Source organism: Electrophorus electricus, chromosome 3 (genome assembly GCF_013358815.1).
Source record: "Electrophorus electricus isolate fEleEle1 chromosome 3, fEleEle1.pri, whole genome shotgun sequence".
NCBI lineage: Eukaryota > Metazoa > Chordata > Actinopteri > Gymnotiformes > Gymnotidae > Electrophorus > Electrophorus electricus.
Window position 1 is genome coordinate 29,133,797 of NC_049537.1, and position 25,553 is coordinate 29,159,349.

The window sequence follows — 25,553 nt, forward strand, 5'->3', positions numbered from 1 at the left end:
TCATTCTTATGTCAGTGTGTATGCTGTAAAGAGACAGCCATTGCATTGTTGTACTACATATGTATAAGGATTCTAATATATATGTACACACATATGGCCATCAGTTCTTTACTGATGACTTGAAAATGTGTCAATAATGAACAAAAAACAACCTAGGAAGTGTACTCAAACTGGTACTAACTGGGTGATTTCTGTTTGCTTTTTATTTAGATATTCTTTATTATATCCAATCAAAACAGAACAAAAGCAAAGTCATTATGATTTCATAACAATGCACAGACATGATTGAATAGCTTCTATGTTCCTGAGCTGTGCAACACTCCTCCACCATCCTCCTAACCTTACCTAATGTGGAGTCTCTCGCCTACATGTCTCTCTGGCTACTAATTAACTTTCACATTTTTTTTTAAGGACGGTTAATCTAAAAATAGCAGTTATTGATCCACCAGGACCTTGATAGTGCGTATGTCAATGACCCCTGTGCAAATGACAGGGCCCACTGTCATCTGTGGTGCCAAACACAGTGAAAAGTCCAATGTCATGCCATTTAAGGTTGACTCTCATCACTCTGCCCCACATTTTCTCAGACAGCATGGATGCCAAAGGATACAGGCAATTTTCAGCAGCTCCTAATCTGACTTTTGGGTATGTGTAAGACTGTTCATAAGTAAATACAGTGAAGCCTCAAATACATTTCAGAACTTGGGCCTTAACAATTTCTCTTTGGTAGAAAACTAATGTTGTGTTTAATTCTTCCTCTGTAGATGTGTAGAACACAATACAATGGGACAGCGTCTTCCTTTTTCACCAGAAGGATTCCAGATAATATAATACCAAAATAACAAATAATTAATAATTAATTAAGAACTCAACATTTGGTGGCCATTTTGGATCTGCTGTAAAGCTATATCCCATGAATATTAATAGAAGGTCACATCAGTTAAATTGCTTTCATTTTTATTATGAACAAGTATGGACTTTTATTATGAAAAAGTAAGGAATTTGAAAATAATATTCATTTGAAAACCATGAAACTATGATTAGGATTTGTTAGCCTATACAGTGAGATGACCTAACCCAGTTGCCAGATAATTTAGCTTCCTTTATGCATGACAATGGGATAAGATAATTACCTTGAAATTATTTAAAATGTATGAAATACAAGCTCAAAATGTAAGATAAACAGGCTCAATTAATATCTTGTGCTAGATAACAAAATTCAATTTAATTTTGCACTGCTTTTAAAAAAAAAACATTTCTTCCTCTTTTTATTATATTACCACCAGAATTTAAGTCTGTTATATGTTAGCCTACATGTACGATATATTCACCTCTTATTTTTAGTTCCTGTTTTATATTGATAATTACGTTGTGGTAAATAATTTTAAAATCAAGTACTCATCAGCGGCTACTCATCATCGCCACTGATTCTTACGGTAATATAGATCCTCATTCTGATTGGCTATTCGCTGATCTTGAACTCAAATTACCATTGGCCTTTCACTCCCTCGTAATTGCGTTCTCGGTTCTGTCAATCCCCCAATCCGAATCAACAGAACACGTAAAACTGCGCCGAATGAATTCACGAACGGTTTACGTCGGTACTAGTGCGTAGTCATAATAGATTTGTGCATTGAGCGCGTCGCTGGTAAGAAATACACCTCCAGGTGAGGTCAAATGCGGTGGAAAAGGGAAACGCATTGTTGACAGGTGGACGGAAATATATGCCCGACTGTGACGGGAAAGAAATGGATTTGAACAAAACGATTCTATGTGAGAGCCTGATAATTTGGGTGAGTTTTAAATTTTTTTTATCCGCATGCGCTATCGTATAACGCTCTACTACAGTTATTCGTTTATTTATGTAACCCCAAATCAATGACGATTTCGGTACCTGGTGCAGGTAGTTGGATCTTGTGCACCATGTTTATTTCACCCCCTAGCCAAAACACCCAAGAAATAAGAATATATATGACATCGAGACATTCTGTACCAACCAGATGCAGTTAGCCCAGTACACGATCATATCACAAACTGACGCTTGCCTGACTGCAGCCGCTCATTCACATTGCCCTCGGTCTTCTATTCTTTAACCCACTGTTATACGGACTCTAAACCGGATAGCTGTCTCTAGCTAGCGTATAGGAAACGGAAATGTGAAACATGAACAACGTTTAACAGTAAGATCATCGACATAATCAGACATTCGACCTAATACCGTCGTGTTTTTTGTGGAATATTTTCACTACAGTGTGTTTCTCTTATGCAGTCAAGCGTTTTCCCGAGGTTGGTGTTAAGCAAAGGCATTGTCAGTCCATTTAATATGTGCAATGCTGCTTTCGCGGATGCTACTTTGCTGAGGTAGGACAGGACAGTTGTACACAAGAACATTCGTAAGGCGATTCGTAGCTCCGACATGGTTCTCACGTTACCCGAGACGCTTCGGAGACCCAAGCAGTGACTCGACCAGGGAGGCTGCCGCTGATCAGTTTGATTTAGTGACCCACGTTGTTTTAATATGGACTAATGGCTGAAGTACAGTCCGGTCTCCGTGCGTCCATCTTTCTGTGTTCAACTGTCTCACCGCTACAGAGCTGCGGCTGCAAGGTGCCGCTGGCTACCAGATAATATATTGGATGCTGTACTACTACGTTCTGGTCTCAGATAGCATTCCCGCTGACGTTTTATGGAAAACTAAAATTCTCTCTCTCTGTGTGGGTAGGTAGGTAGGTAGTAGTTTATGTTTAAATCATAATGTTAATTTCATGGGGTTATAAAGTTCTATCAAGTTATTTTTGTAGCTCATGCTTACCTGTTCAGATAATGAATGCACAGAACAATAAACAGTCTACTGTCAAGACAACAAGAATATCTTGCTCACATCCACCCTTTACATAAAACAGTGACTTAAACAAACGTAATTCTACTTAAACACTTGATGCAGAGATGCATTCCTATACAACACTTCTGTGTTCAGTGTGACTTGTAAATAAGAGAAAGAATGTGATCAACAATGGGATACAATTTTAGGTATATGAATGACATTTTTAAGTCATTGTACTATAAACAGAATATCATAAACTGGTTGGAAACAATTTTGGGGGAAGAAAAGGTGTGGATTTAAGTGTAAATAAAATGAAGTGAAATGAAATGTTTCCCAAGTTCAATATTACAGAGGTAGTAGCATGTGATCTGGTCTCAGTGAGTTGATACCACATGCTCCACTGATCACAGTCATTCCCCAGAATCCTCAAATGCTTCGTGTCTTTAGTTTCTTTCCAGTGGATTGGAGAAGGGTTCACTGATCTTTTATCTGATGGAAGGGGGCCTTGCATGTAGTGGGTTTTTTTTTTAAATCACACAAAGCAGTGAATTTTTATTTTCATCTTTTTTCCCCTTTCTTTTAAAAAAAAAGTTCACTGTTTTGAAATTAAACTCCCTAAAACTTTTTCTTTGGCCAAATGACTAATTCTGCTTTTTTTCTTTACTGTTCCACTGGTATGATGTCTCAGAATCTTAACATCCTTATTATTTACAGTTGTGCTGGTATGTTATCTCAGTGTATTGATATACGTGGTGTTTTTGATGTATGCCATCAGCTGCAGACCTTTCACACTACAGCACCATGTAAATCAGTGGAAGACCTGACCAAAGGTGCATCTATGGCACAAGCTCTGCACCAGATGTGAGTGCGACTTGTCTTCTGTTACAATAATTTCTCCATTCTTTGACACCTCCCGACCCCTCTGGTCCTCTCCATCGCTCTCCCTCTGTCTGCCTGCATATTTCAAAACACCTACTGGATTATGGTTGGACTGTGAGGTCATGTTACCGGAGTGTGAATGTAGACGCATTCTAGTGCTGTCTGGGTTGTTTCTTTGCTTTGTTTTAAAATCTTTTTTTCATATGCAACTTGATATCACTTGTCATATCAGAGCTTGTATCATCAGGTTTATAATGCTAATGATTGGTTATTTATACAGCATGCTGAGAATAAAGCTATACTTAATGTGGCTACAGCAGAAATCTGCAACATTTTATAAATATAAAATCAAACCTCTCTGAAAGGGATCGTGTATAAAATAATAAATGTGAACTAAACTGAATTTTTCCTTTTAGAGATCCATCATGGTTTAGTGAGAGCTGGCTCACGCGCATTAAAGAAGATGTTGGAGACAATGTAAGACTGAAGGTAAACTGCTTCACTCCTTAAAGCCAAGTGGTTTATCTTTTTACCCCTGCATGGTTTCGATAATCTGCAGTGTGTTGATGTGCATGAAATAAACCTTTTATACTTTGTAACATGTCAGTTTTTTGTTTCTTTCTCATGTATATTTCTGTGCAGATGAACAACCTTAAGAAAATCCTACAGATGATTGTTGATTACTACAATGAGGTAGGTTGGAAAACAGTTTCAGACTTGATTAATGAAGTAGACTTATAGTTTCAGAGTTTAGACCTTTTGTCAAATAAGATCAATAATTTGTCTTACAATGACTCAAATCAATATAGTAACATGATGCTTAGTGAACTTTGCTGACAAAAGCATTGTCATTCAGATGGCTGCTAATCTTTTATTAATGTACATAAAAAGAAACTTGCAGACTTTTTTTCATGCTGTATTCTTCTGATGTTTCTGATGCGGTATAGGCTACTAGCAGATGTACTCTCTGGTTCCCCTACCCTTGACTGTTAATCCACCCTCTTTTCTGTTATGCACATGTCTCCCTCTCTCTGGGCTGCAGGTTCTGAATCAGCAGATCTCTGGCTTCCCCTTGCCTGACCTGGTGCGGGTAGCTGAGCACGCAGACCCTGTGGAACTAGGGCGCCTACTGCAGCTCATCCTGGGCTGTGCGGTCAAATGTGACAGGAAGCAAGGTACCTGTCAGTGAGATGTGCATTGAGGTCCTGAGGCAGTGGTAGCTCAATGGTTAAGATACTTGCCTAGTAATCCGAAGGTTGCCAGTTCAAGCCCCACCACTGTCGGGCCCCTGAGCAAGACCCTTAACCCTCAATTGCTCAAGTTGTGTTCAGTCAGATTTCTGAGATGTTATGGATCAAAGTGTCAACTGAATGCCATATAAATGTAAATACATCTCATTGCCATCTCCATTACCCAGCATTCTCTGGTCAGACAATCTGATGCACGTTGGCCCAGAAATTATATATAGTCGTGGGTGACATTTGGATGTGTGTGAATGTTTATTAGTTCTGCTGATGTCGTAATTTTTCTAGAGTACATCCAGATCATAATGACTCTGGAAGAGTCTGTGCAGCATGTAGTGATGACGGCTATTCAGGAGGTCAGTCTGAACTTTTTACTAAAGTTACATTAAAGTGCTGCATTTTTAAATAGTTTTTGTGACAAATGTGTTTAATTTGTAATTGGTGTTTACTTTTGCACTCTTACTGTTCCTAAACATCTTATGCAGCTAATGAGCAAAGAGTCCATGGCCCATTTTGGAAGTGAACCACTGGGGGATGTAGAGCAACAGGTAAGAGGTTTGACTCGTAAGAAGGAACACCTCTACCAGACGGGGTTGAATACATGGAAAGCACCCTGTTCTTGTATTTTTGGAGTTTTTGGAGACATGGTTCTGCTTAGCTTTCACTGTGCAAGAATGGCTATCTCTGTTGCACGTGTGTTGGTAGCTGAAGAAAGCTCTGGAGGACTTGGCCGAGCTGGTGGCAGAGAAAGAGGAGCTGACCCAGCGCTGCCAGGAACTGGACCTCCAGGTGAGAAGCTCTGATGTAGTCACTGCAGCTCAACACCAACATGTGTGATGGTAATGCATACAAAAGTAATGGAGAAAAGAGCTCTTGGAGCAGATAAGGACCTGCATGTCCTTTTAATGTGTAAATGTAACTCCGAGAAGCTGAGACATTATTCTGTGCTTCAGTAAAACCCACCAGCACAGGACTGGCTGCCAGTGGTGGGTTCAGGTAGGGTTTGGTTTAGTAAACCTGGATCTAGGTTTTTTTTAAAAAGTTGTTGTATTGTTGTGTTTAGATAATGGTGATGCCTAAAAAGACACAAGGGTTTGGTAGTCAGTAAAGTGAACTGAGTGTGGGTTCAGTACTCGGTGAAGTAAATCCAGTGTGGGTTCATTACTTGATGATGTTAATCCAGTGTGCATTTAGTATTTAGTGAAGTTAATCCAGTGTGAGTTCAGTTCAGATGCTCCTTCTCATAAGTTAGTAGCGTATTACTCTCAAATAGCTGTTACATACATCACTAAATACAGGCCTAGCACAATGTTAGTTAGGATCTTTTTGTTTTGATCAGTTCTTAATAGCATTAATGCTTAAGGTAATGTTGTCGAGCAAGTAGTAGCTGGTAGGAATGCACCCTGCCCTCTTTCATCTTGTAGGAGTTTTTCTACATGTAATTGCAAAACACAAGACTATGTGAACTGCTGACAGTGGGGTAATCTAGAAGAAAGTTTAGGTCACAGCACCTCTATAATCCTGTCTTCAAGATTATGGGAACTGACCCACTGTTAACACTGATTTTTGACAGATTGAGTGTAAACGTTTCCATGGTGACTGAGAGGTAAGTCCAAACGGCTGCGTGACTGTAGAGCGTAACCAACGCCTTACTAAAGACTTGTGCTAACCAACCTAACACCCTTGCAGTGGATGCTGGTATATTACCAAACCTGAACTGGGCCTGTAATTTGTGACGATGCTGCTCTGAAATTAAACCCTGACATTGATGGGTTATGGTTCACTCAGCACTTAACATCAACTAATATTGATGCACTTGCAATGTATTACTGTAATGTTTTAACATCTCTCTAAAAGTTCTTCCAGTTTGTGTTTTTGTGCTAATTAATGAATTATGTTGTTACACTTAAGTTTCAGTAAAGAGTTCATTCACCTTCGTGAGTGTTTCTACAAAGAAAATGGGTATATGACCATAATACCTGCCTGTCGGATCCTGTACAGCACATTTAACAGGATCAATGCAGCTCTTTGTGTTACATGACCTCAGTTGTGGCCTTGTACAATATGCAAATGTTTAACATAATGTGCATGTAGTTACTCCCCTGAACTGAATTAGTGATCAAAAAAAGATTGTCACTGGTGCTCATAGTCTTTAAAACTACGATCAATCATGTTATCAATAAAGATTATGTTCAAAAACAACACCGGTGCAATGACCAAGAAATAATTAACAGCTATTTACACCCATAAGACCCTTCAATAGGAACTCATACTAACTCTGTCTAACTTTAACCTCTGTCTCTGCGAACAGGTGACGGTGCTGCAGGAAGAGCGGAACAGCCTGCTAGCAGAGAACGATCTCCTGACCGATCGGGCTAATCAGCTGGATTCGTTTGGTGATCCAAACACCCCATCAGGGAAGAAGCACAGCCAGCTGCAGATGCAGCTTGAGCAGCTCCAAGAGGAGAACTTCAGGTAGCATCGCCCTCAGCAACCTCTGAGTGGAGTCGTCCCACACTGTTTAGCATTTGTAAGACTACGCTCTGGCACAGCTGGAGGCAGTAATGAAATTAAATGATTGTCTGCAAAGTGCTATTCATGGTGTTACTATGATGGACTGTGTGTGTGTGTGTGTGTGTGTGTGTGTGTGTGTGTGTGTGTGTGTGTGTGTGTCAGACTGGAAGCAGCTAAAGATGACTACCGTATCCACTGTGAGGAGTTGGAGAAGCAGCTAGTGGAGCTTCAGCATCGCAACGATGAGCTCACCAGCTTGACCGAGGAGTCCCGTGCACTCAGAGATGAGCTGGACATTCTGAGGTACGCCTGACGCTGGCACAGAGTCTATATCCATGTAGTCATATTTTGAATGTAGCAGTTTTGGCTTTGTGCAACTACTCCTTTCGTAGGAGCTTTTAGCTCCAGTTGCTAACAATGATGTACTCTAGAACAGTCTCCAGCTATCAAGATACCAGGGGAGTGCCAACACACGCTTTCTCCTTAGCACTGCACTATAGGCTAACCTGTGGTCACAAACAGCCATCTTGTCTGGTTCAGTAAAAGTGCTCCCTGCCACCCCCCAATACTTTGTTTATTGGGTTTTGATGGAACATACAATTAAGTCCTGCAAGCATTCATAACAAATATATAACTTTTATTCCCTTAATTAAAGAATATTGCAAGAAAGGACAGTTGAACAATTAACAAACATGAGGCCAGGTCTGTTTTAAAAAATCACAAACAAAAGGTGCTCTTGTGTCTTTGCGTGAGTGCAGGAGCTGCTCCGACCGGGTGGTGAAGCTGGAGGCCTCCGTGGAAACGTACCGGAAGAAGCTGGAGGATCTGAGCGACCTGAGGCGGCAGGTGCGGGACCTGGAGGAAAAGAACATGACCTACATGCACAACACCGTCAGTCTGGAGGAGGAGCTTCGTAAGGCCAACGCTGCACGTGCTCAGCTGGAGACCTACAAGAGACAGGTAGCAATGCTTGGCCAGCTGGCGGACACGTGTACAGCGTAGGTGTTTGCGTGCAGGGCTGCAGCCGTGCAAATGACGCATGCTTATACTTTTGTGGCAGGTTCAGGAACTTCACAGGAAGTTGTCAGAGGAGACACGGAGGGCCGATAATCTGGCCTTTGAGATGAAGAAGTTTCAGGAGAAGCATGAGGCTCTACTAAAGGAGAAAGAGGTCTGTGTAGACACACACACACACACACACACACACACACACACACACACACACACACACACGTCAGCCTGTCCGCGGACACAGAAAAAAGATACTATATTCACATACTTAATCTGAATATCCTGTCCCGATCTGATTTGGTGTGTGTGTTTTGTGGTGGCAAACCTACCAGAGAATTATAATTGAGCGAGACTCTCTGAGAGAGACTAATGAGGAGCTCCGATGTACACAAGCCCAGCAGGATCAACTTTTCCAAGCAGGTAAATTATCACCCTTCAGTCCCATAATAATATTCCTTCAGCATGTGGGATAAAGTGTCACACTCAAATCACCACAGTACCACCACTACAGTGCAAACTGCATAATTCCCAAAAAAAATGTTATTTAACCCTGATAAACGCATAATTGAAAAGAAAAATCCTCTAATGCTTTTTTTTTGGATTAAACTTTGTGTTAATAACAAATGATGAAGCACAGAGACCTGGTTTCCAACCAGCTCCTTCCATGAAGTAGGTAATGAGGCCACACTCCCAAATGTAAATCCTTCCATGTCTGCTTTTGTTTCTGAACTATAGGAATGTATAAGACTGGGAGCCCAAGCCATGACAACTTGGCAGCTGAAATGTTGCCCATTGAGTTCAGGTGTGTGTGCACGCGCGCATCACCGCTTGCCTGTGTTTGTATGTGCATGTGTTTTAGTTTTACGTATTTTTCCAGATTTGAAAAATTATAACTGTTTCCCGCTGTCTGTGTACACACAAAGGGAGAAGTTCATCCGTCTGCAGCATGAGAATAAGATGCTGCGGGTGCAGCAGGAGGACTCTGAGAATGAGCGCATGGCAGATCTGCAGGAGCAGCTGGAGCAGTCGCGCCGGGAACGCAGCCAGCTGCACACCGACAACAGGTGGCTGCCCTGGGCCCTGCACATTTGGAGCTTTTTTTTAATGTGCTTTAGCAGTTCCCATCACAGACATGGAGAGATTGCACCTAAGAATAAACTGGACATGGAAAGCATTTAGCCATTCCAAGATTATGCATGTATGCATACATGCATGCAGTTAGTGCAATTAGTGAGTTATAGATATAGTAGTAGCACTTTTACAACTATGGATACAACATGCATACATGCATACATGCATGTATGCATGCAGCAAAGACAGGACAACCACAATGTCCACAAATGACTTGGGCTACCACTTTGCTTTGCAACTGCATTTGAACTGTTCCATTAATCATACTGGTAAGAGACTTTCATTGTGCATGTGGCTGTTTTGTGTTCATGCAGGCTGAACAGGGAGAGGATCAGTGAACTGCAGCAGCAGGTGGAAGACCTGCAGAAAGCCCTCCAGACCCAGGGAGCCAAACCTGAGGATGTGAGTGTACCAGACACAGACATAACACTGCTGGAAATGTCTATATCCCTGTACGGGCTGTTTCAGCATGTTTTTATGGCATCACGTTTCTTCCTTTTTTTTCCCCACTTTGAAGTCTCACCTGAAGAGGAAGCTGGATGCTCATATGTGAGTTTGACATCTTAATTTCTTTTTGCATAACAATTGTTTCATATATTGATCCGTTACAGCTCTGATCCGAAATCTGCTTTGAGTTTTGAATAATACCAGAGACCATTGAACATCTCCACCACACCTACCAGAATGTGAATAGACTTGGAATTACATACATTTAGCATGCTGGTGGTAAACTCACTGCTACTCCTAAGGCAGTTTGGCAAATCCTTGTTGAAGCAGTGATGGTGGCACAGGTCTCAGGAGTGCATTGTAAAGTTCTTGCTCATTTTCTGATGAATGATTTGCTAGAATCATTCAATCTAATTTTGGGTTTGGCCTATTTTTTTGCATATTCTGGCTTCCAGTTAATTATAGCATAGATGTAAAAGTGCTACTACTATATCTATAACTCACTAATTGGCTTAGGCCTGGAATACATTGCTAATATGCTCAATGAATCTCTAGGAGGTCTCTTAGATTCAAGGTAAGCTATAAACGTTCTATAATTATAATAATATTATAAAAGTTTTTCTCTTGTGCGTATGATTGAGAACTAAAAACTAAGAACTAATTACTTCTGCAGCACTTTTATTCTATTTTAGGATTGAATTTTTAGTTACATTTTAAGCCTTATTGTAATAATAAATAATTCTTATCACAAAATAATTAAATTATTTAAAAATTTGAATCAGTTGTCTTTTACGTGAACTTGCTTTGCCTTATATTCTTTGATTTTGCTTGAACCTGTTTACCAAGGGTACAACTGAATGAAGCACAAGACGAGATCATGAAGAAGAAGGAGCTTCTCGAGGACCTTCAGCCAGATAACACTCAAACATGTGAGCCTACAGCCTGACTTGACCCTTGACCTTTGACATAAATATTCCTCATCTTATCATGGTCCTCAGTTGAGGTCAAGTGGGTGCAAGGTTTCAGTCTTGAATTGGGGGACTCAGTTTTAACTTCCATCAGGTTGAAATTACATTCTCACCACTTCTGCAGCATTGAAGCTGGAGGAGCTGATGGCTGCTCTGAAGAAGAAGGATGACGATATGAGAGCAATGGAGGAGAGATACAAGCTGTACCTGGAGAAAGCACGCAATGTAATTATGTTTGTCTACCCTAGTGAAGGTTCGCTGGGCTCCAGGACTCTGGAATGGAATTTCAGTCTCTCCTCTGTGTATTGACCCACATGGAGGAACACAAAAATTGGTGATTTCTGGTCATGGTGTGTTTTTTTTTTTTTTTTTTTTTTTTTTTTTTTTTTTTTTTCCCCACTCATGCTGTCTAGCAGCTTCTCATTACAACATATCTGCATACTGGCATTCTGTCCGTTATTTCCCTGGCCTGGGCACTGAAATCGCACAGCACCATGCTGCGTTTCTCTGTATCACGCGTAACCTTAGATACAGTGAATAATCCTTTTGAAGGCACTGACGTAATTTGTCAGGCATGTAGGATATATGAACTGGAGCGTGCACGCACTAAGCATGTCCACCCATAAAGATTTGAGTTCCTGTGGTGCGAATGCTCACATGGGCTTTCAGAAGTCTAATGCTATGTAGTATAGTTGCAGTTAAGCAAAATGTAATATGTAGTTATTAGCAACATATTTTCCAATGAGATTGTGTGTGTGTGTGTGTGGCAGGTGATCCGAGCATTGGACCCAAAACTGAACCCAGCCTCGGCTGAGATCCAGTCCCTGAAGAACCAGCTCTCTGAGAAGGAGAAGAAAATTGTTACTTTGGAGGTGTTGCTTCAGCATTCCTTCTGTCTATGGGGAGATTGAGAGATTAAATCCCACAATCTCTCTCTTCATCCTTCATTCTGTCTCTGGTCTTTTCTCTCTCTTTTTTTTTCCCCAGAGAGAGTGTGAGCAGGCTAAACTGAGGGAGTATGAGGAGAAGCTCATCGTCACTGCTTGGTACAATAAGGTAAAGGTGAAGCCTTTTTGCTGAAAGACTTTTCAGAGGACTACATCATCCTATTTTCACGTTTGAATTCTCTTTGCTTTTTGCTTTCCCTGCCCCCTCCCCCACACAGAGCCTGAATTTTCAGAAGCTGGCCATTGAGTCACGGCTGACTGGGCGTTCCAACTCCCTGGTGCCTCCTGGGCAGTCCTTCCTGGCCCAGCAGCGGCAGGTGACCAATGCCCGGCGCACCCTGTCCATCAGCGTGCCCGCCACCTCCTCTAAGTGATACATCTCCTCTCATACCTCTGCATCCCCTCTCCCTTGTGCACACTTAAGTGACCTTAAGCACACTTCTCACTAAAGGGACACGCATGGTACAGTATGAAAGCTAGCACTTGGGTCTCCATTTAAACCTCTCTCTCTCTCTCTCTCTCTCTCTCTCTCTCTCTCTCTCTCTCTCTCTCTCTCTTTTTCTTTTTCTCTTTCCACACCCATGCACATACAAACACAAGCGCTAATAACCAGGGGTTTAATATCTGATCACTCAGTGTTCTCCTCATGCAGACCACCACTCCCTCTTATACTCTGTTAATGCCCACACTCACTCCAATCTGCTACTTAAACAGTGATGGGCTAACTACTTGCTCTGGGCCAGAATGTTCCGTGACTCAGAGGTCCGGCCTCTCTGTGAAAGGCCAGTGTGGAGATATGACGACCCTTGCATTTGACCCTCTGTGTTCGTGGGTCATATTTGACAAAGACTTAAAAGGGTAGCATGCATGCTAATGGTTATAATGGACTTCCAGTGGTATACTATGCAGATTTTATGTACTTCTATAGGTCTGTATAGGTGTGTGTATCTAGAGAGGTTCTGTCACTCTCTTTACATTCATGCATGCATTCCCATAAAATCAGCTACACCAACGGATATGGACTAAAGCTTCAGGACAAAGGTATATTTGGTGCTGGACACCAAAAGTTCCTTTTTTTTCTACTATGAAATCTTTTCTTATAGTTGAATACAAGAACTAAACAATTACACATGGAAAAAATACAGAAATTTGAAGCTAGGTGCATCAGGCAATGTTTAGTTAACTAGAGTGTGCTGTTTGTAGTATTTGTTGTAGTATTTCTTTTATACAATAATTGACTCTGAGTGGACTCTTGCATGCTCTTGTGAACAAGAAAATGCTCTTTTTAGTCTACTGCAGGTTTGCAGTCTAGCTTCATTGTGTAGGCTAAAGGCCTCTATCAGGATTAAATCACCAGCTCGTGGTCATAGCAACCCAGCCAAGCCATTTTTGATAGGTTGAAATTCTGTGACCAGTTTTCTGAAATGTTTTGTTGACTTTTTTTTTTTTTTTGCTGTAGTATTTATGAAGACATACAGCCTGTGTAATAACCTGTGAATAATCCGTACTCCACTGTAGATTTAGAGTGGTGTATGCTGTAAACATCTGCCCTTAATCTTGGCTGGAATAATTTAGGGCTGTAAGGTTCAAAAGGTGATGCATTTCATTTGTGCTGAAATCTGTTTTACTTTTAGACTCAATCTAAACTCTTAATGGCAAGGTTGTAAACTCAACTCTGCAGTTCTGTTTTTAGTTTTCATTTTATAACCCAGGCATTTTGCCTTTGTCTGCTGAAATTAGTCTGTGTGCTGTTCAGTGATTTGATGCAAGGCAAGCTTGTAAAGTCATGAATTGGAATGATGAGTGAAACTGTCACAAATGAAGCTTAATAAAGATGGATAATGTATGAATAATAGTAATCTATGGACACCTATAATTGCACTTATTGCCAGAAATAAATACTTTTAAAGTTAATTTTGCAGTCATTTTTATTTTCTTTTAATGCTGAGAAATCAAAGGACAAGTTGCCATTATCACCTCTAGATGGCGACATAGAATTCCAATGGTCTTGTTACCCATTAAATACATGGACATTTTTGCAATTTATATTATATTCTACTAATTACTATTTAATTTATTAATTTGTTTGCTTTTATTTTACTAATCATTTTACTTATTTTTATTTTTGAGTTTCATTGTAATAAACCCCCAATTTCTTTTACATAGAGTAACATGACTAAAGTGGTGCTCACTATATCCTGAAATGTGGCATTGCTGGGGGTGAAAGGTTGATCCCAAAAAGATGAACAGATTTTCCTTTTTCTTTCATCTGGTTCTTTTCGATGCACTGATATAAGGACAAGTTCACAAAAAACAAAGTAAGCTTTGCATAGTCAGTCCATGGTTCTACAGTCATAGTGGTTGGGTGTGGTGACATTTTCAGTCTGAGATAAGCTGCTATAAAAGTACTCTTTTATGTTTTTTCAATTCTTGGTCAGGGTGACGCAGCATTTTAAAGTCAGTGGCACAGTTTAATCAGGTAATCAAACAATGGACTAGAACAGCTAAATAAAGAGGCACTCATTCAAGAGAAATCATTCATGAATCCATTCCTAACTTTGGAGTAGATATGGTTTGTAAATAGCTGATAAATAGGTTGATAATACATTTATTGGCATTATTATATTAAGCTACTATATAGCTTACTGGGTAACATTTGTTTCCTTTTTTGGACCGGCAACAAACAACTAGGTGTAGCTTGGTGGCTAAACATATATGTTTCTTAGTGGACAAGCTAGCTATACTAGGTTTGTCTATATTAGCCAATTTTGTCTCCTGTACATCTCCTGTACATTTAGCGCTCCTTTGCATATATCTTGAAAGGACAAGGAACACGTGTGGTTCCCACAAATCCCTCCATGTCGAGTTGTACCCCCTCTACAGTGGAGAAGCGGAATTTCTGGAAGAGACTGACAAAAAACAGGAAGAGCTCCATCCATGCCAGCTGTTCCCCCAGGCACACCCTCTTTCCTGATAAGTGAAAAAAAAGTGGTTTTGAGGTGAATCAATGTGATGAACGTTTGGGACAGTGACCAATACCAAGGTCTCAAACATGAGTCCTACAGGCAGCAAAGACATGCCGTAACCACCAGACCAAAAAACTCTCTGGAACAGCAGTCAGAACAGCCATTTCTGAGTGACGACCTCTGTCACAATTGAGGAACGTGTGTAAGTGATGAATTCAGCATGTTCTCACCTGCAGAGAATGGTAGGAATGCATCTCGCCTCACAAACCTGCCCTCATTATCCAGGAAATGTCCAGGGTTGAAGCTGTGTGGTGTCTCCCATTCATTTTCATCAAATAAAACAGAGTGAAGTATTGGCATCAGTACAGTTCCCTGGACACAGCAGAACAGAAAGTAAGGCTAACAATATAGAAAATTATGTACAGCTCAGTGAAAAAAGATTATTCATAAAAGACCTATGCCTGGTACTCTTACAAATTACTAGCATTATTATTATTCAAACATTATATGCTTTTCTGAGTCCATTCTTCAAGATCTGACCATTGTCTATTGTACATAAATATTGTGACTATCATGTGATAAGAATTATTAGAGTTCCATTCAGTAATAATGAGAAGAAATGTAGGCAGTCATACTAAGCAGAGACAGCCAGACAGAGAGAGAGAGAGAGTGATTGGATCGGTATCAGTATTAGGCAATATTCAAATGCAAGATATTTGTATATTGGTGCCAGAAAAACGGGTATCGTGCCATCTGTAATATAATTTTTATTTTTGCTTTTGTCTCTGGATTGTGGATTTGTCCAACTCATCTCTCTTCAACATATTTCAAAGACTTTCTGTGGACTCTTAGCTTCAAAGGCTCACTCACCTTTGGAATGAAATATCCTCCAAGGGTTGTGTCATTCTTTGCCACTCTTGGGCCGTTAAGAGGTACAATATCTCCTTTCCTTAGTATCTCATGAATGACAGCATCAGTGTAGGGCATGTTGGGTCTGTCAGCCATACAGGGTTGGCGTGATGATCCAATCACTTTGTCTATCTCTGCCTGGACCTTGTCTGCATATTAGAAAAAACTTAGATATTTGTTCACCTACATATTCAATCACAAATTAGTTTTATTTATAGTTACATAATATAGATAATGTCTATCTACAGAATATCTGTATGTCACTGAATGTGTTTGGGTAATTTGGGTAATTTGATAAATTTTTTGTCAAGAAAATAATTTCTTATCCTGCCTTTTGAATCTAGACCTAATGTTTAGTATGCAGGGTCTCACCCTGGATCTGTGGGTATTTGATTAAGTAGATGAAACCCCAGCGTAATGCAGTAGTAGTGGTTTCAGTTCCTGCAGCAAAGAGGTCCAATGTGCACCGAAACAGGTTTTCCTCAGTAAACCCCTCAGATGGATTATGAGAGTTCTGGACAAACCATAAGTTTATAAGTAAAGACACAGCAGGACCTATAAAGTCAATAGTGGGAGATATTTTTCAAAGTTTAAATGACTGGAAACTGGAAACTTATTTAAACATCTGGAATAACATAAAACTTAAAACAGTGGATGTAAAATAAATAATTATAGTTGAACACTACACATTTTCATTCTGACTGAATATGTGGAATGTTATGCTTGTTTATTTATTTATTTTTTACTTTTATATTTTACATTACCTCTTTTTCAATCAGGAAACAGTCCATGTAGTCTCTCGGATTGGATGGGTCCAGTTCTTCTTTGTGTTTGGCCAGGTTCTTTCCTATGAATTTGTAAATTGCCTTGTAGTTGCTGAAAAGAGTATTATGGCTTCCGGGAAGATGCTTCATAATGGCAGGAAAGGCTTCATAGAGCTTGGGAGAAAAATGGAGAAACCATGATGAATGCATGACTTTCAAAACATGTCTGACTATGATCTAAGTTTATCTGAGAAATTTTTTGCAGCAGTAGTTCACCTGTGCCCATACGGAACCTTCTAGGTAAACTGCTTCAGACAGGTATTTCAGCATCAGCTGGAAGTTGTGATCAGCATAATCAAATCTCTGGCCAAACACCAACTGGCAGATGATGTTGGAGACTGCATTATTGAAAAGGGCCGCAGGATCAAAAGCCTCTCCTAGGGTAAATAAAAGCTCTTGCTAATTCTGGAAGAAAACGTCAGTTCAATGCTCTGGTGTGGATCAGTTTCCAAACTGCAATGCAAATATTTGGAAGCCAATACTCAGATTTTATTGAAATACAGTATAACCAAGTTGTCAAGTTGTCAAGCATTGTCAAACATTCAACTGGTAAAGCTATCAGTTCTGTTGTGTAAAATGGAGGATTGAATTTTCCAATCTGTTCATATTCTAAGAGGCCTACACCCTATATTGCCCTAGCGATGCCTTAGATTAAAATAATCTACCATGTTTTGTTTGTTTGTTTATACTAAATCAAGCCACAAGTTATCAATTAAAAAAGCACAAAAGTGTGGCTGAACACTGTAGTGGCTACCATTGAACCCAGACTCTGTTCTTCTGAAATGAATAGCATATATTTTATATTTTAAATAGTTATTGTTTATTTACAAATCATTTTACAAATTTGCTTATGAAACTACTGCTATGCTGTCTGAGGCAATTATTTGATGATTTTGGTGCAGTTTGCATGATGCTAATGGGTACACTTTCATTACTTGCTAGCTTTGTTAGCCTCGTAGCTTCAGAGCAAACCGTATAAAAGTAAAATACGGACATCAAGAAAGTTTTTGAATAACGGAATACATTTGCAATTGAAAAATCTATGTAACTATGATTTTCCCCAAACCATTCCCCCTTTAAGGGTTTTCTATGAATATATCCTGCACCTTTTTGTCTGTCCATCTCGTCCTGCAGGAAGCAGCTCTCCTCACAGATGGCCACCTCCAAGGTTTTCCTTCCCAGCCCAAAGTTCCTCAGGGTGGACAAAGCAAAGCGACGATGCTTCTTCCACATTTCACCATTGCTAACAAACAGACCACCTGCATTAGCAGAAAGAAATAGACTAAACTAGCAGATCAGGATGATCAAAAATGCAAAATATCTTAAACTGCTAAAATAGTATTGTGACCAACCTAAGAAAGACAATTATGTCATTTGTTATACCATAATGAAAAATGCTGTACATTAAATTCATGCAGTTTGTCTTGTTACATTTTTTAAGGTGATCTACCATTGCCTGAGTAGATCCTCATTGCCAGGGGGCTGTAAGGACGATCAACAAAGTTTTCTGCCTGGTTCACTAGAGCTTCCTTTACCATTTTGTATCCAGTGATAAAGACCATTTTGTTCCTCCCAGTTTGGAGGGCAAATATGTTGTTGTAAGTTTTGTTGCCAAGCTGTAGTAAGAGAAATCAGAATTAAAAAAAAGGTTCTATTTTTACTTTCTGACATAGGATTATAATTCACATAAGACCAGTTTCCCAGTCCACAAATTATGGCTTCTTACCAACAAAAGTTATTTTCATGGTTAGTTCCTGTTAACATAGTATAATCTGTGTATGTAAAACCAATATATTCACCAAATTTCAGTTTTGTACCACAACGTAAAATGTAATTGATACTGGCGATCACAAAACTATCAATTGTTCAACGTATGACATGTCCAAGAAACATGCTGAGAATTAGAGGCATAAATAAGAGAAAGATAAGATTTCAAATAAAAAATTAAAAGCTTGCAAGGTTTGCATTTTAATTTATTTGCTGCTTTCTTCAAAGGTCTGCCAGACTACTGTTTGTGCTGACGAAAGCATTTGTCAGACACCTATAGAAGAATTTCCTGTTCTCTTACTCTGCATTGTTTGTGTGCATGGCAATTGGCCAGTTCCAGCTAAATCATGTGCAAATAATTATCACGCTATAGGGTCAACTCTCGATTCCCAGAAGCCTGGAATGTGACAACTGACTCTGTGAAATTCACTCTAAACCCCACTTTTCACTGACAAGCTAATAAATTACATGTTATAGTCACATTTGCAAGTTCTTTAAAATAATACTACTTAATATTACATAATATATCACAAAATATCATGAGAATATGATATCACTGAGTTGTTTTTAAGGTTACAAGTTGGAAAGTACAATGTTTTGAATTGAAAAAGTATAACCCTAGCAGTTGAAAAATAAACACAGTAAAACCATTTTAATTGACCCTAAACACTGATTTAAAAAAAAAAAAAGGTTCAGCATTGGAATATTTCTAGATATCATTTTGAAACTACAAGAAAAACCACAAGAAACTTAAAGAAATATATATCTTTAAATTCAAAGACTCCCCAATATCAACCAACATCAAGACCCCGTCAGGAGAACTGTGTTTGTTCACCTTGGTAAAGTAAATATGTGGCTGTCTGGAGTCACGGTTAAAAATGTTTCCAAGGAATGGTAGAGCAAAAGGTCCAGGTGGGTAATTTGGTGGGTTCTTGTTCTTTAGGTAGTCCATGACAACCAGAAAAACGACCAGAAAGAGCAGAAATCCCTTCACATCCAAACATGTGAGGAGTGCCAAAGTCTCCATGACTGAGCAGGGGTGGAGGGGCACAGAGAGGGACTGTATGCATAAGGAAATGTGCAGTTGTGAATTCTCCTTTTGTTTGTCTGGTGACTCCCCTCCCAACAAACACAGCTTCCCCACGCTAACTGCTATGTGCTGTTCTTACGTATCATTTTGTGTTTATCATGTCAACGTGCGAAGACAATGATAATGCAACTACTTCTGTACATTCCACTTCTAATATGCCTTCACGTTTTAGACAGGGGTGTTAGGACCATCTATCCAAGTTTTGTATCCTTTAGTGGGTCACTGTTTGTTTGTTCCTGTTGATTCGGATTCACGCTTGTTTCTTGCAAACATAAAGTCCAATCAAATTCATTAAACCATAACTATTCTATTGCAAATCTACATTACTGCTGGCAATAAAGGAACTTAAATAAATATAAATATAATAAATCTAAATTTAAATAAATAAACATAAATTAAGGAGGTTAGAAAGCAAATGAAATAACTAGAGCACAGCCAGACGAAGCCAACAACCATGAGACTAAACCCTGTATGCTCCCAGTTAACCACACCCTCTGGCCACTCCTTGTCCTATTTAAGGACCTTTGACCCCCCAGTTAGCCATGCCCTCTTAGTGTTTCTCCTCCTATTTAGATTTGTGATCTACAGTAGATGCACAGTCACAGAACAAAAACACCCCCCGACAACAAAAACACACATTATAAAGAGTAATCAAATAAATGGCTCATACATGGGGTATCTTCAGATGATATGAACAGATTTGTGCATCAACCATGAAAGCTCTTGAATGTCGTCATTGCATCACGGGAAGATCTAAATTTAGAAGATCTAAATTTAATTTCCCCCATTTAACATCAGTAAAAATCAGTTGTCCCCCTGCCTAGTTTTATGATCTGTTGCCTAGTACCCTTTTCTTGACCGGTTCACCTCAGTCAAACATTTACAGCAATCTGGAGAGTGCTACTGAAGCACTCAGACACCCGTCCTTTGCCATTCTGATGTACATATGTATGCTTTTGTGTATTCTGTAGATTATAACTTTATTATATGTTTATCAGCGATACCCTGAGAATTTCTATGCTAAATAAAACAATGTGAACTGTGCAAATGACAAAGCCTTAGAATTTGACATTTAAAATCTTTATACACAGTGATCAATGCATCAATGCATTTACTGTTGCAATTATACTTTATATGCAATTATACTTTATACTTTACTGTATAAAGTAGTCATACATTTATGATATGTAGTGACAAAGGTCACATATTTGGTTTTTGATTTTATTTGTCTTAATAGTTTGTTTAGTTTTGATGTTTCAGGTTACAGAAAATACATAGGTGTTTAATTATATATTCTATACAGTCCACATACAGTATGTAAGTGGCCCTTCCTGATATCTTATTTTTTGCATGTTTGTCACACTTAAATGTTTCAGATCATCAAACAAGTTTAAATATTAGACAAAGATAACACAAGTAACCACAAAATGCAGTTTTTAAAGGAAGGTTTTTATTATTAAGGGAAAAAACTGTGGTTTATCACATCTTTGGAAAGCTGAGTTCAATTTCTCTAGCCACACCCAGGCCTGATTACTGCCACACCTGTTCTCAATCAAGAAATCACTTAAATAGGACTTGCCTGACAAAGTGAAGTAGATCAAACGATCTTCAAAAGCTAGGCATTATGATGTGATCCAAAGAAATTCAGGAACAAATGAAATACATAGTAATTGAGATCTATCAGTCTGGAAAAGGTTATAAATCCATTTCTAAAGCTTTGGGACTCCAGCGAACCACAGTGAGAGCCATTATCCACAAATGACGAAAACATGGAACGGTGCTGAACCTTTCCCAGGAGTGGCTGACCAACCAAACTTACCCCAAGAGCACATCGATGACTCATCCAAGAGGTCACAAAAGACCCCACAACAACATTCAAAGAACTGCAGGCCTCACTTGCCTCAGTGTTCATGACTCCACCATAAGAAAGAAACTGTGCAAAAAACACTGCTGAGCAAAAAGAACATAAAGGCTCATTTCAGTTTTGAGATGAGATCAAGATGTTTTTTGATCTGATCAAGATGTTTTTTGATCTGAAACATTTACATTGCATTTATTTTGTGTATCTGTGATAGCAGATAGTCTGGTTTAGAACACTGTCCAGAGACTGCTCATACCCTGTGTCAGAGGGTATTTAATCATGTAGAGAAGAGCCCAGTGTAGGGTGTTAGTGGTAGTTTCTGTTCCACCCTCAAATAGATCCACCAGGCACCATGCCAGGTTGTCTGTGTGAAACTGGGCCTCACTGTCATTCTTCCTCTGAAAATAACCATTAAACTATGACTACAAAAATTAAATCAGACTGGTTATAAATAATGGACAGCAAAGCATTAAACAGCAAGTAAATAATTTCATACTCTTCTGTTTCTCACTTTATAATAAACCAGTTGAACAAATTTTAGCACATCACACATCCTTAAATAGTTCTGACTACCTTCTCAATTTCTATTAAGCAGGAGTCAATGTAGTCTTGAGGATTATTTGGGTCCCAGTCCATTTTACTTTTCTCAGTTTTCTCTTTCAGACAGTTTGCCAGTGTTTGGTAGTTTGCAGTTATTCTCTGATGGGGTCTTGCTAGCTTGCTCATTATGCCTGGGAATCATACAACTAAAAACAGTGAGATAGAGTAATCAATACACATGAAATCTTTAACATGAGTTTGGTTACTAAATTGCTAATAAGTGTGGTATATAGTATATATAATTGCATTGGTATTGGTTTTTGTATATTGGCATTTGAAGATAATCTTAGCTCTTGTTTTAGCTGCTGCACATTTTCTAGTTTTTTTAGAGAATAAAGTCTGTACCTCATTCCACGTAGAACCAGTTAAAAACACAGACTGCGCTCATGCATAGGCGTTTCTGGAACTGAATGTCATCATACACCAGGGGGTCAAATGGATCGCCTGTAATGCAATTGAAAAACATCTTTCTGGTTAGAAGAATGAAAGAACAGAACAAGCTATATACATGCTGAAGACTTTATCTGGAGCCATCCATCATGAACTTGATTTGCACATTTAAAGCAACATGCAAAATATTATGATCATGCACATAATAAATCACACCATAAACATCTCTCCATCAGGTCATGCTCCATTTGCCTTGAATCCTACCAGGATATTGTGAAGAAACTCACAATGCACAGCGCTCACATCAACAATGATACCCAATCAATCTTGTCCTTTACATTTTGACATAAATGCTTACAGATGCATCTCATCATATTTTGCCAACATCTCATCATGGATGTCAGCACACCAGAAGAAGCTGAATCTCAGTAAGACCGAACTTCTATGTATCCCTGAAACTGCCAGTCCTCATAGGGTTCTTGCCATCCCTTTTGAGAACATCTTGGTCACTCAGTTTGAGAATGCAAGAAACATTGATGTAATTGTGGATGACCAGCATGTATTCTCAGCTCATGTCATAAACCTGTCTTGCAGGCTTCTCCTCTTCAACATCTGGAGAATTAATCATTTTTTTTTCTCTAGGAAGGCCACCAAGGTGCTTGTTCAGTCTCTTGTCATATAAAGCCTTGACTACTGAAACTGACTTCTGGCATGTTTTCCTAGGTGTGCCATCATGCCCTTACAACTTGTCCAGAATGCTGTAACATGTCTGGTCTTCAATGTTCCTAAGTGCTCCCATGTCACTTCACTACTGTGTTCACTCGACTGGCTTTCTGCTGTTGCTTGTTTCAGATTTAAAATACTGATGTTTGCCTAGAAAACCGACAATAGACTTTCCCACCTCATACTCGATGGCAATGGCCAGAACTCAATCCACAACCTTGAGCCATTCAAGTACAGTCTTGCTTGAGCCATCACCGTTCAAAATGACAAGCATCAAGTCTGTCTGTCCTGCCACCTGGCTCATGGAATGAACTCCCACCGAACTCCCACTGGCTATCCTGCACTGTCTTCGAATGCCAACTGAAGACTCATCTCTTTGAAAAGCCATTGCATGCAACCAATTTATATTAACTAATGTACTTATAGGAAGATTTTATATTTACCCTTGAACTGTCCTGTCTAGTAATATCAGTTAAATTGTCTTGTATTTTATAGCATTGTATTATGTTGTATCTCTCAATCTGACTTTCAGTGTTGACTCTTGAATCTGCCAGTGTCTTGGTTTAAGGTTTTGGTTTTGCCTCTATCTTATTTGTTCAATATAAATGTAAATAATTTTCAAATAGAACTGCAGAATAGTGCCCCCAGAGCTAATTGCTGCCACCGGCCTTATACATACATAAACAACAGAACATAATGATATCAGCCAGGTTCAAACCTATACCACAATTGCATACCAGACCTGCATTTACTAAGTTGTGGTTGTTCCACTACCACAGAACTCATCTTGCTCCTTTTTGAAGGCTTCACAGAGAAAGTAGCATTCTTGCTGGATGTGCTGTTCCAGAGTTTTCTTCCCTCCTTTGAAGTTCTTCAGGTGGCCAATCGCAAACTGCTGTTGCTTCCTCCATGTGTAGCCATGGCTCATTGACAGGCCTTTTGCCGTATGATTCCATGTTACAGGAGAATGGAAAAGAGTAGTGTAAATGAGTAGGAATCACTGCAGCATTCAAATTTGGGTCCTCTGTGGTGCTTGAACTGAGGCTTAGAAAACGCTCATCACAACATGTGGTGAAAATGGATGTATCCTGTATGTGTGTATATGTACTCCATAATGCAAGCACAACAATTCTTGTTGTTATGCTTGCACCTACTATACTATGTAAAAGTAAACTCTACCAGCCTACACATTACAGTAGAACTTAAGGTCATGCTCAATGGAAGTTGCTGACTCCTTTTTGTTTTTGTTTAATACACTCATATAAATAAATTCACTGTAGATTGTCAAGTGTTCGGATTACTGTATTTACATGTATCTCACCTGGGCCTTTGTAAATTTCATGAAATAAAGGTGTGACAGAACGAGCAAAGCTGTCCACTTGAGTCATGAGTGCTTCCTTCACCATTTTATATCCAGACACATATGCTATTTTATTACTGCCTCTTCACAGACTGAAAATATTGCCATACTCCTCTGTCAGTTGGTAAAAGACAATTTATAGATGTTTTAATTACCGAGTGTTTAGTTATCTCCTACAGGGTTGTTTTAACCTGTGAACTGAATGAATATATTGACTCTGACTACTCCAATACATGTTACAGCCTTAGACCCATTTTCAACACAAGTGATGCAAACACACAGTTGTTTAGCACACTATACCCTCTTGATTTCATCAGACATATGCTTTAATTATATAAATGAATTTTGAAATGTGTATGTTTAATAATGTAACACATATACCAGAACATTTTTCTTCAATATATTAAATTATTGGTCACCCCTTTTTACCCAAGTTATGAATACACTCACCTTGTCCATAGTTTTATAATCAACTCCTGTGAAGACATTTCCAAAAAAAGGCAAAGCTCAAGGTCCCGGAGGAAAGTTAGGGGGATTTCTGTTCCAAATAATATTAATGAGAATCATGTGAGCCAAAATTAAAATCACCCACCCTCTGACATCGAGCAAAGAATAGAAAATCATTGCTACTTCTGTCTGAGGATTGCCGATTAGGAAGGCAGAAAAGACCAGCAGACATCAGTATCTTTTTTTCACTTCAACCAGTCCCTGAGCCTCTATATTTGTACATGTGATTGCAGGAATGTAGGTATGTGTGAAAGGGTTAGTGTCAGAGTGAAATGGTGCCAGGTTGAATAGCACAGGCCTCTCATGTTGTGTAGGTGCAATGTAGCACAATTGCATAATCAGGGGGTTGGGTGGGAGCCAACTAAAACAGGGCCCCCTAACAGTTCTGTTATTTACATTCCATAGGTTCTCCACACAGAATGAGTTTTAAGTCTGTTCTTCCTCTGAGACCCACATGCCTTTCTTGCATAAACAGATTAAATGCCAACACTGATTTTCAGTATCAGTAGATACACAGCTATTGCCACTGAACAATGTTTAATGCTTAGCCATGTGTAAAGTCATTGAAATCACAGCTGTGGTGTGTAGTGC

The 25,553-nt window shown here is 39.3% G+C and overlaps 2 protein-coding genes and 1 pseudogene across 2 annotated transcripts; 1 reads left to right on the top strand and 2 right to left on the bottom strand.

Moving 5' to 3' along the window:
- Positions 1 to 1,560: 1,560 nt before the first annotated feature.
- hook1 (hook microtubule-tethering protein 1) lies at positions 1,561 to 13,879 on the top strand. Its single transcript, XM_035523973.1, has 22 exons — positions 1,561 to 1,793; positions 3,600 to 3,685; positions 4,120 to 4,192; positions 4,346 to 4,396; positions 4,746 to 4,878; positions 5,236 to 5,303; positions 5,433 to 5,495; positions 5,653 to 5,736; positions 7,259 to 7,422; positions 7,624 to 7,764; positions 8,220 to 8,421; positions 8,522 to 8,632; positions 8,805 to 8,892; positions 9,208 to 9,274; positions 9,396 to 9,536; positions 9,918 to 10,005; positions 10,121 to 10,152; positions 10,897 to 10,979; positions 11,143 to 11,243; positions 11,789 to 11,890; positions 12,006 to 12,074; positions 12,184 to 13,879. The coding sequence occupies exons 1-22, from the start codon at positions 1,725 to 1,727 to the stop codon at positions 12,337 to 12,339; spliced, it is 2,172 nt and encodes a 723-aa protein (XP_035379866.1). The 5' UTR covers positions 1,561 to 1,724; the 3' UTR covers positions 12,340 to 13,879.
- A 17-nt stretch (positions 13,880 to 13,896) lies between these two features.
- Positions 13,897 to 19,470, bottom strand: LOC113591327 (cytochrome P450 2J2-like). Its single transcript, XM_027031799.2, has 9 exons — positions 19,267 to 19,470; positions 18,115 to 18,280; positions 17,771 to 17,923; positions 16,881 to 17,041; positions 16,605 to 16,778; positions 16,213 to 16,354; positions 15,802 to 15,989; positions 15,162 to 15,303; positions 13,897 to 14,935 (listed from the first exon to the last, which is right to left on the bottom strand). The coding sequence occupies exons 1-9, from the start codon at positions 19,456 to 19,458 to the stop codon at positions 14,760 to 14,762; spliced, it is 1,494 nt and encodes a 497-aa protein (XP_026887600.2). The 5' UTR covers positions 19,459 to 19,470; the 3' UTR covers positions 13,897 to 14,759.
- Positions 19,471 to 21,609: 2,139 nt separating this feature from the next.
- Positions 21,610 to 25,079, bottom strand: LOC113591319 (annotated as a pseudogene).
- Positions 25,080 to 25,553: the final 474 nt, after the last annotated feature.

Bases quoted from the DNA above. Each gene is read 5' to 3' on its own strand.
- hook1 (XM_035523973.1), top strand. From the start codon at position 1,725: ATGCCCGACTGTGACGGGAAAGAAATGGATTTGAACAAAACGATTCTA. The intron at 9,275-9,395 runs GTGTGTGTGCAC...GTACACACAAAG, and splicing joins ATGTTGCCCATTGAGTTCAG to GGAGAAGTTCATCCGTCTGC. The intron at 10,153-10,896 runs GTGAGTTTGACA...CTGTTTACCAAG, and splicing joins AGGAAGCTGGATGCTCATAT to GGTACAACTGAATGAAGCAC.
- LOC113591327 (XM_027031799.2), bottom strand. From the start codon at position 19,458: ATGGAGACTTTGGCACTCCTCACATGTTTGGATGTGAAGGGATTTCTG. The intron at 18,281-19,266 runs GTGAACAAACAC...CTCTTACTACAG, and splicing joins CACATATTTACTTTACCAAG to CTTGGCAACAAAACTTACAA. The intron at 17,042-17,770 runs GTGCAGGATATA...TATTTACCCTAG, and splicing joins CGAGATGGACAGACAAAAAG to GAGAGGCTTTTGATCCTGCG.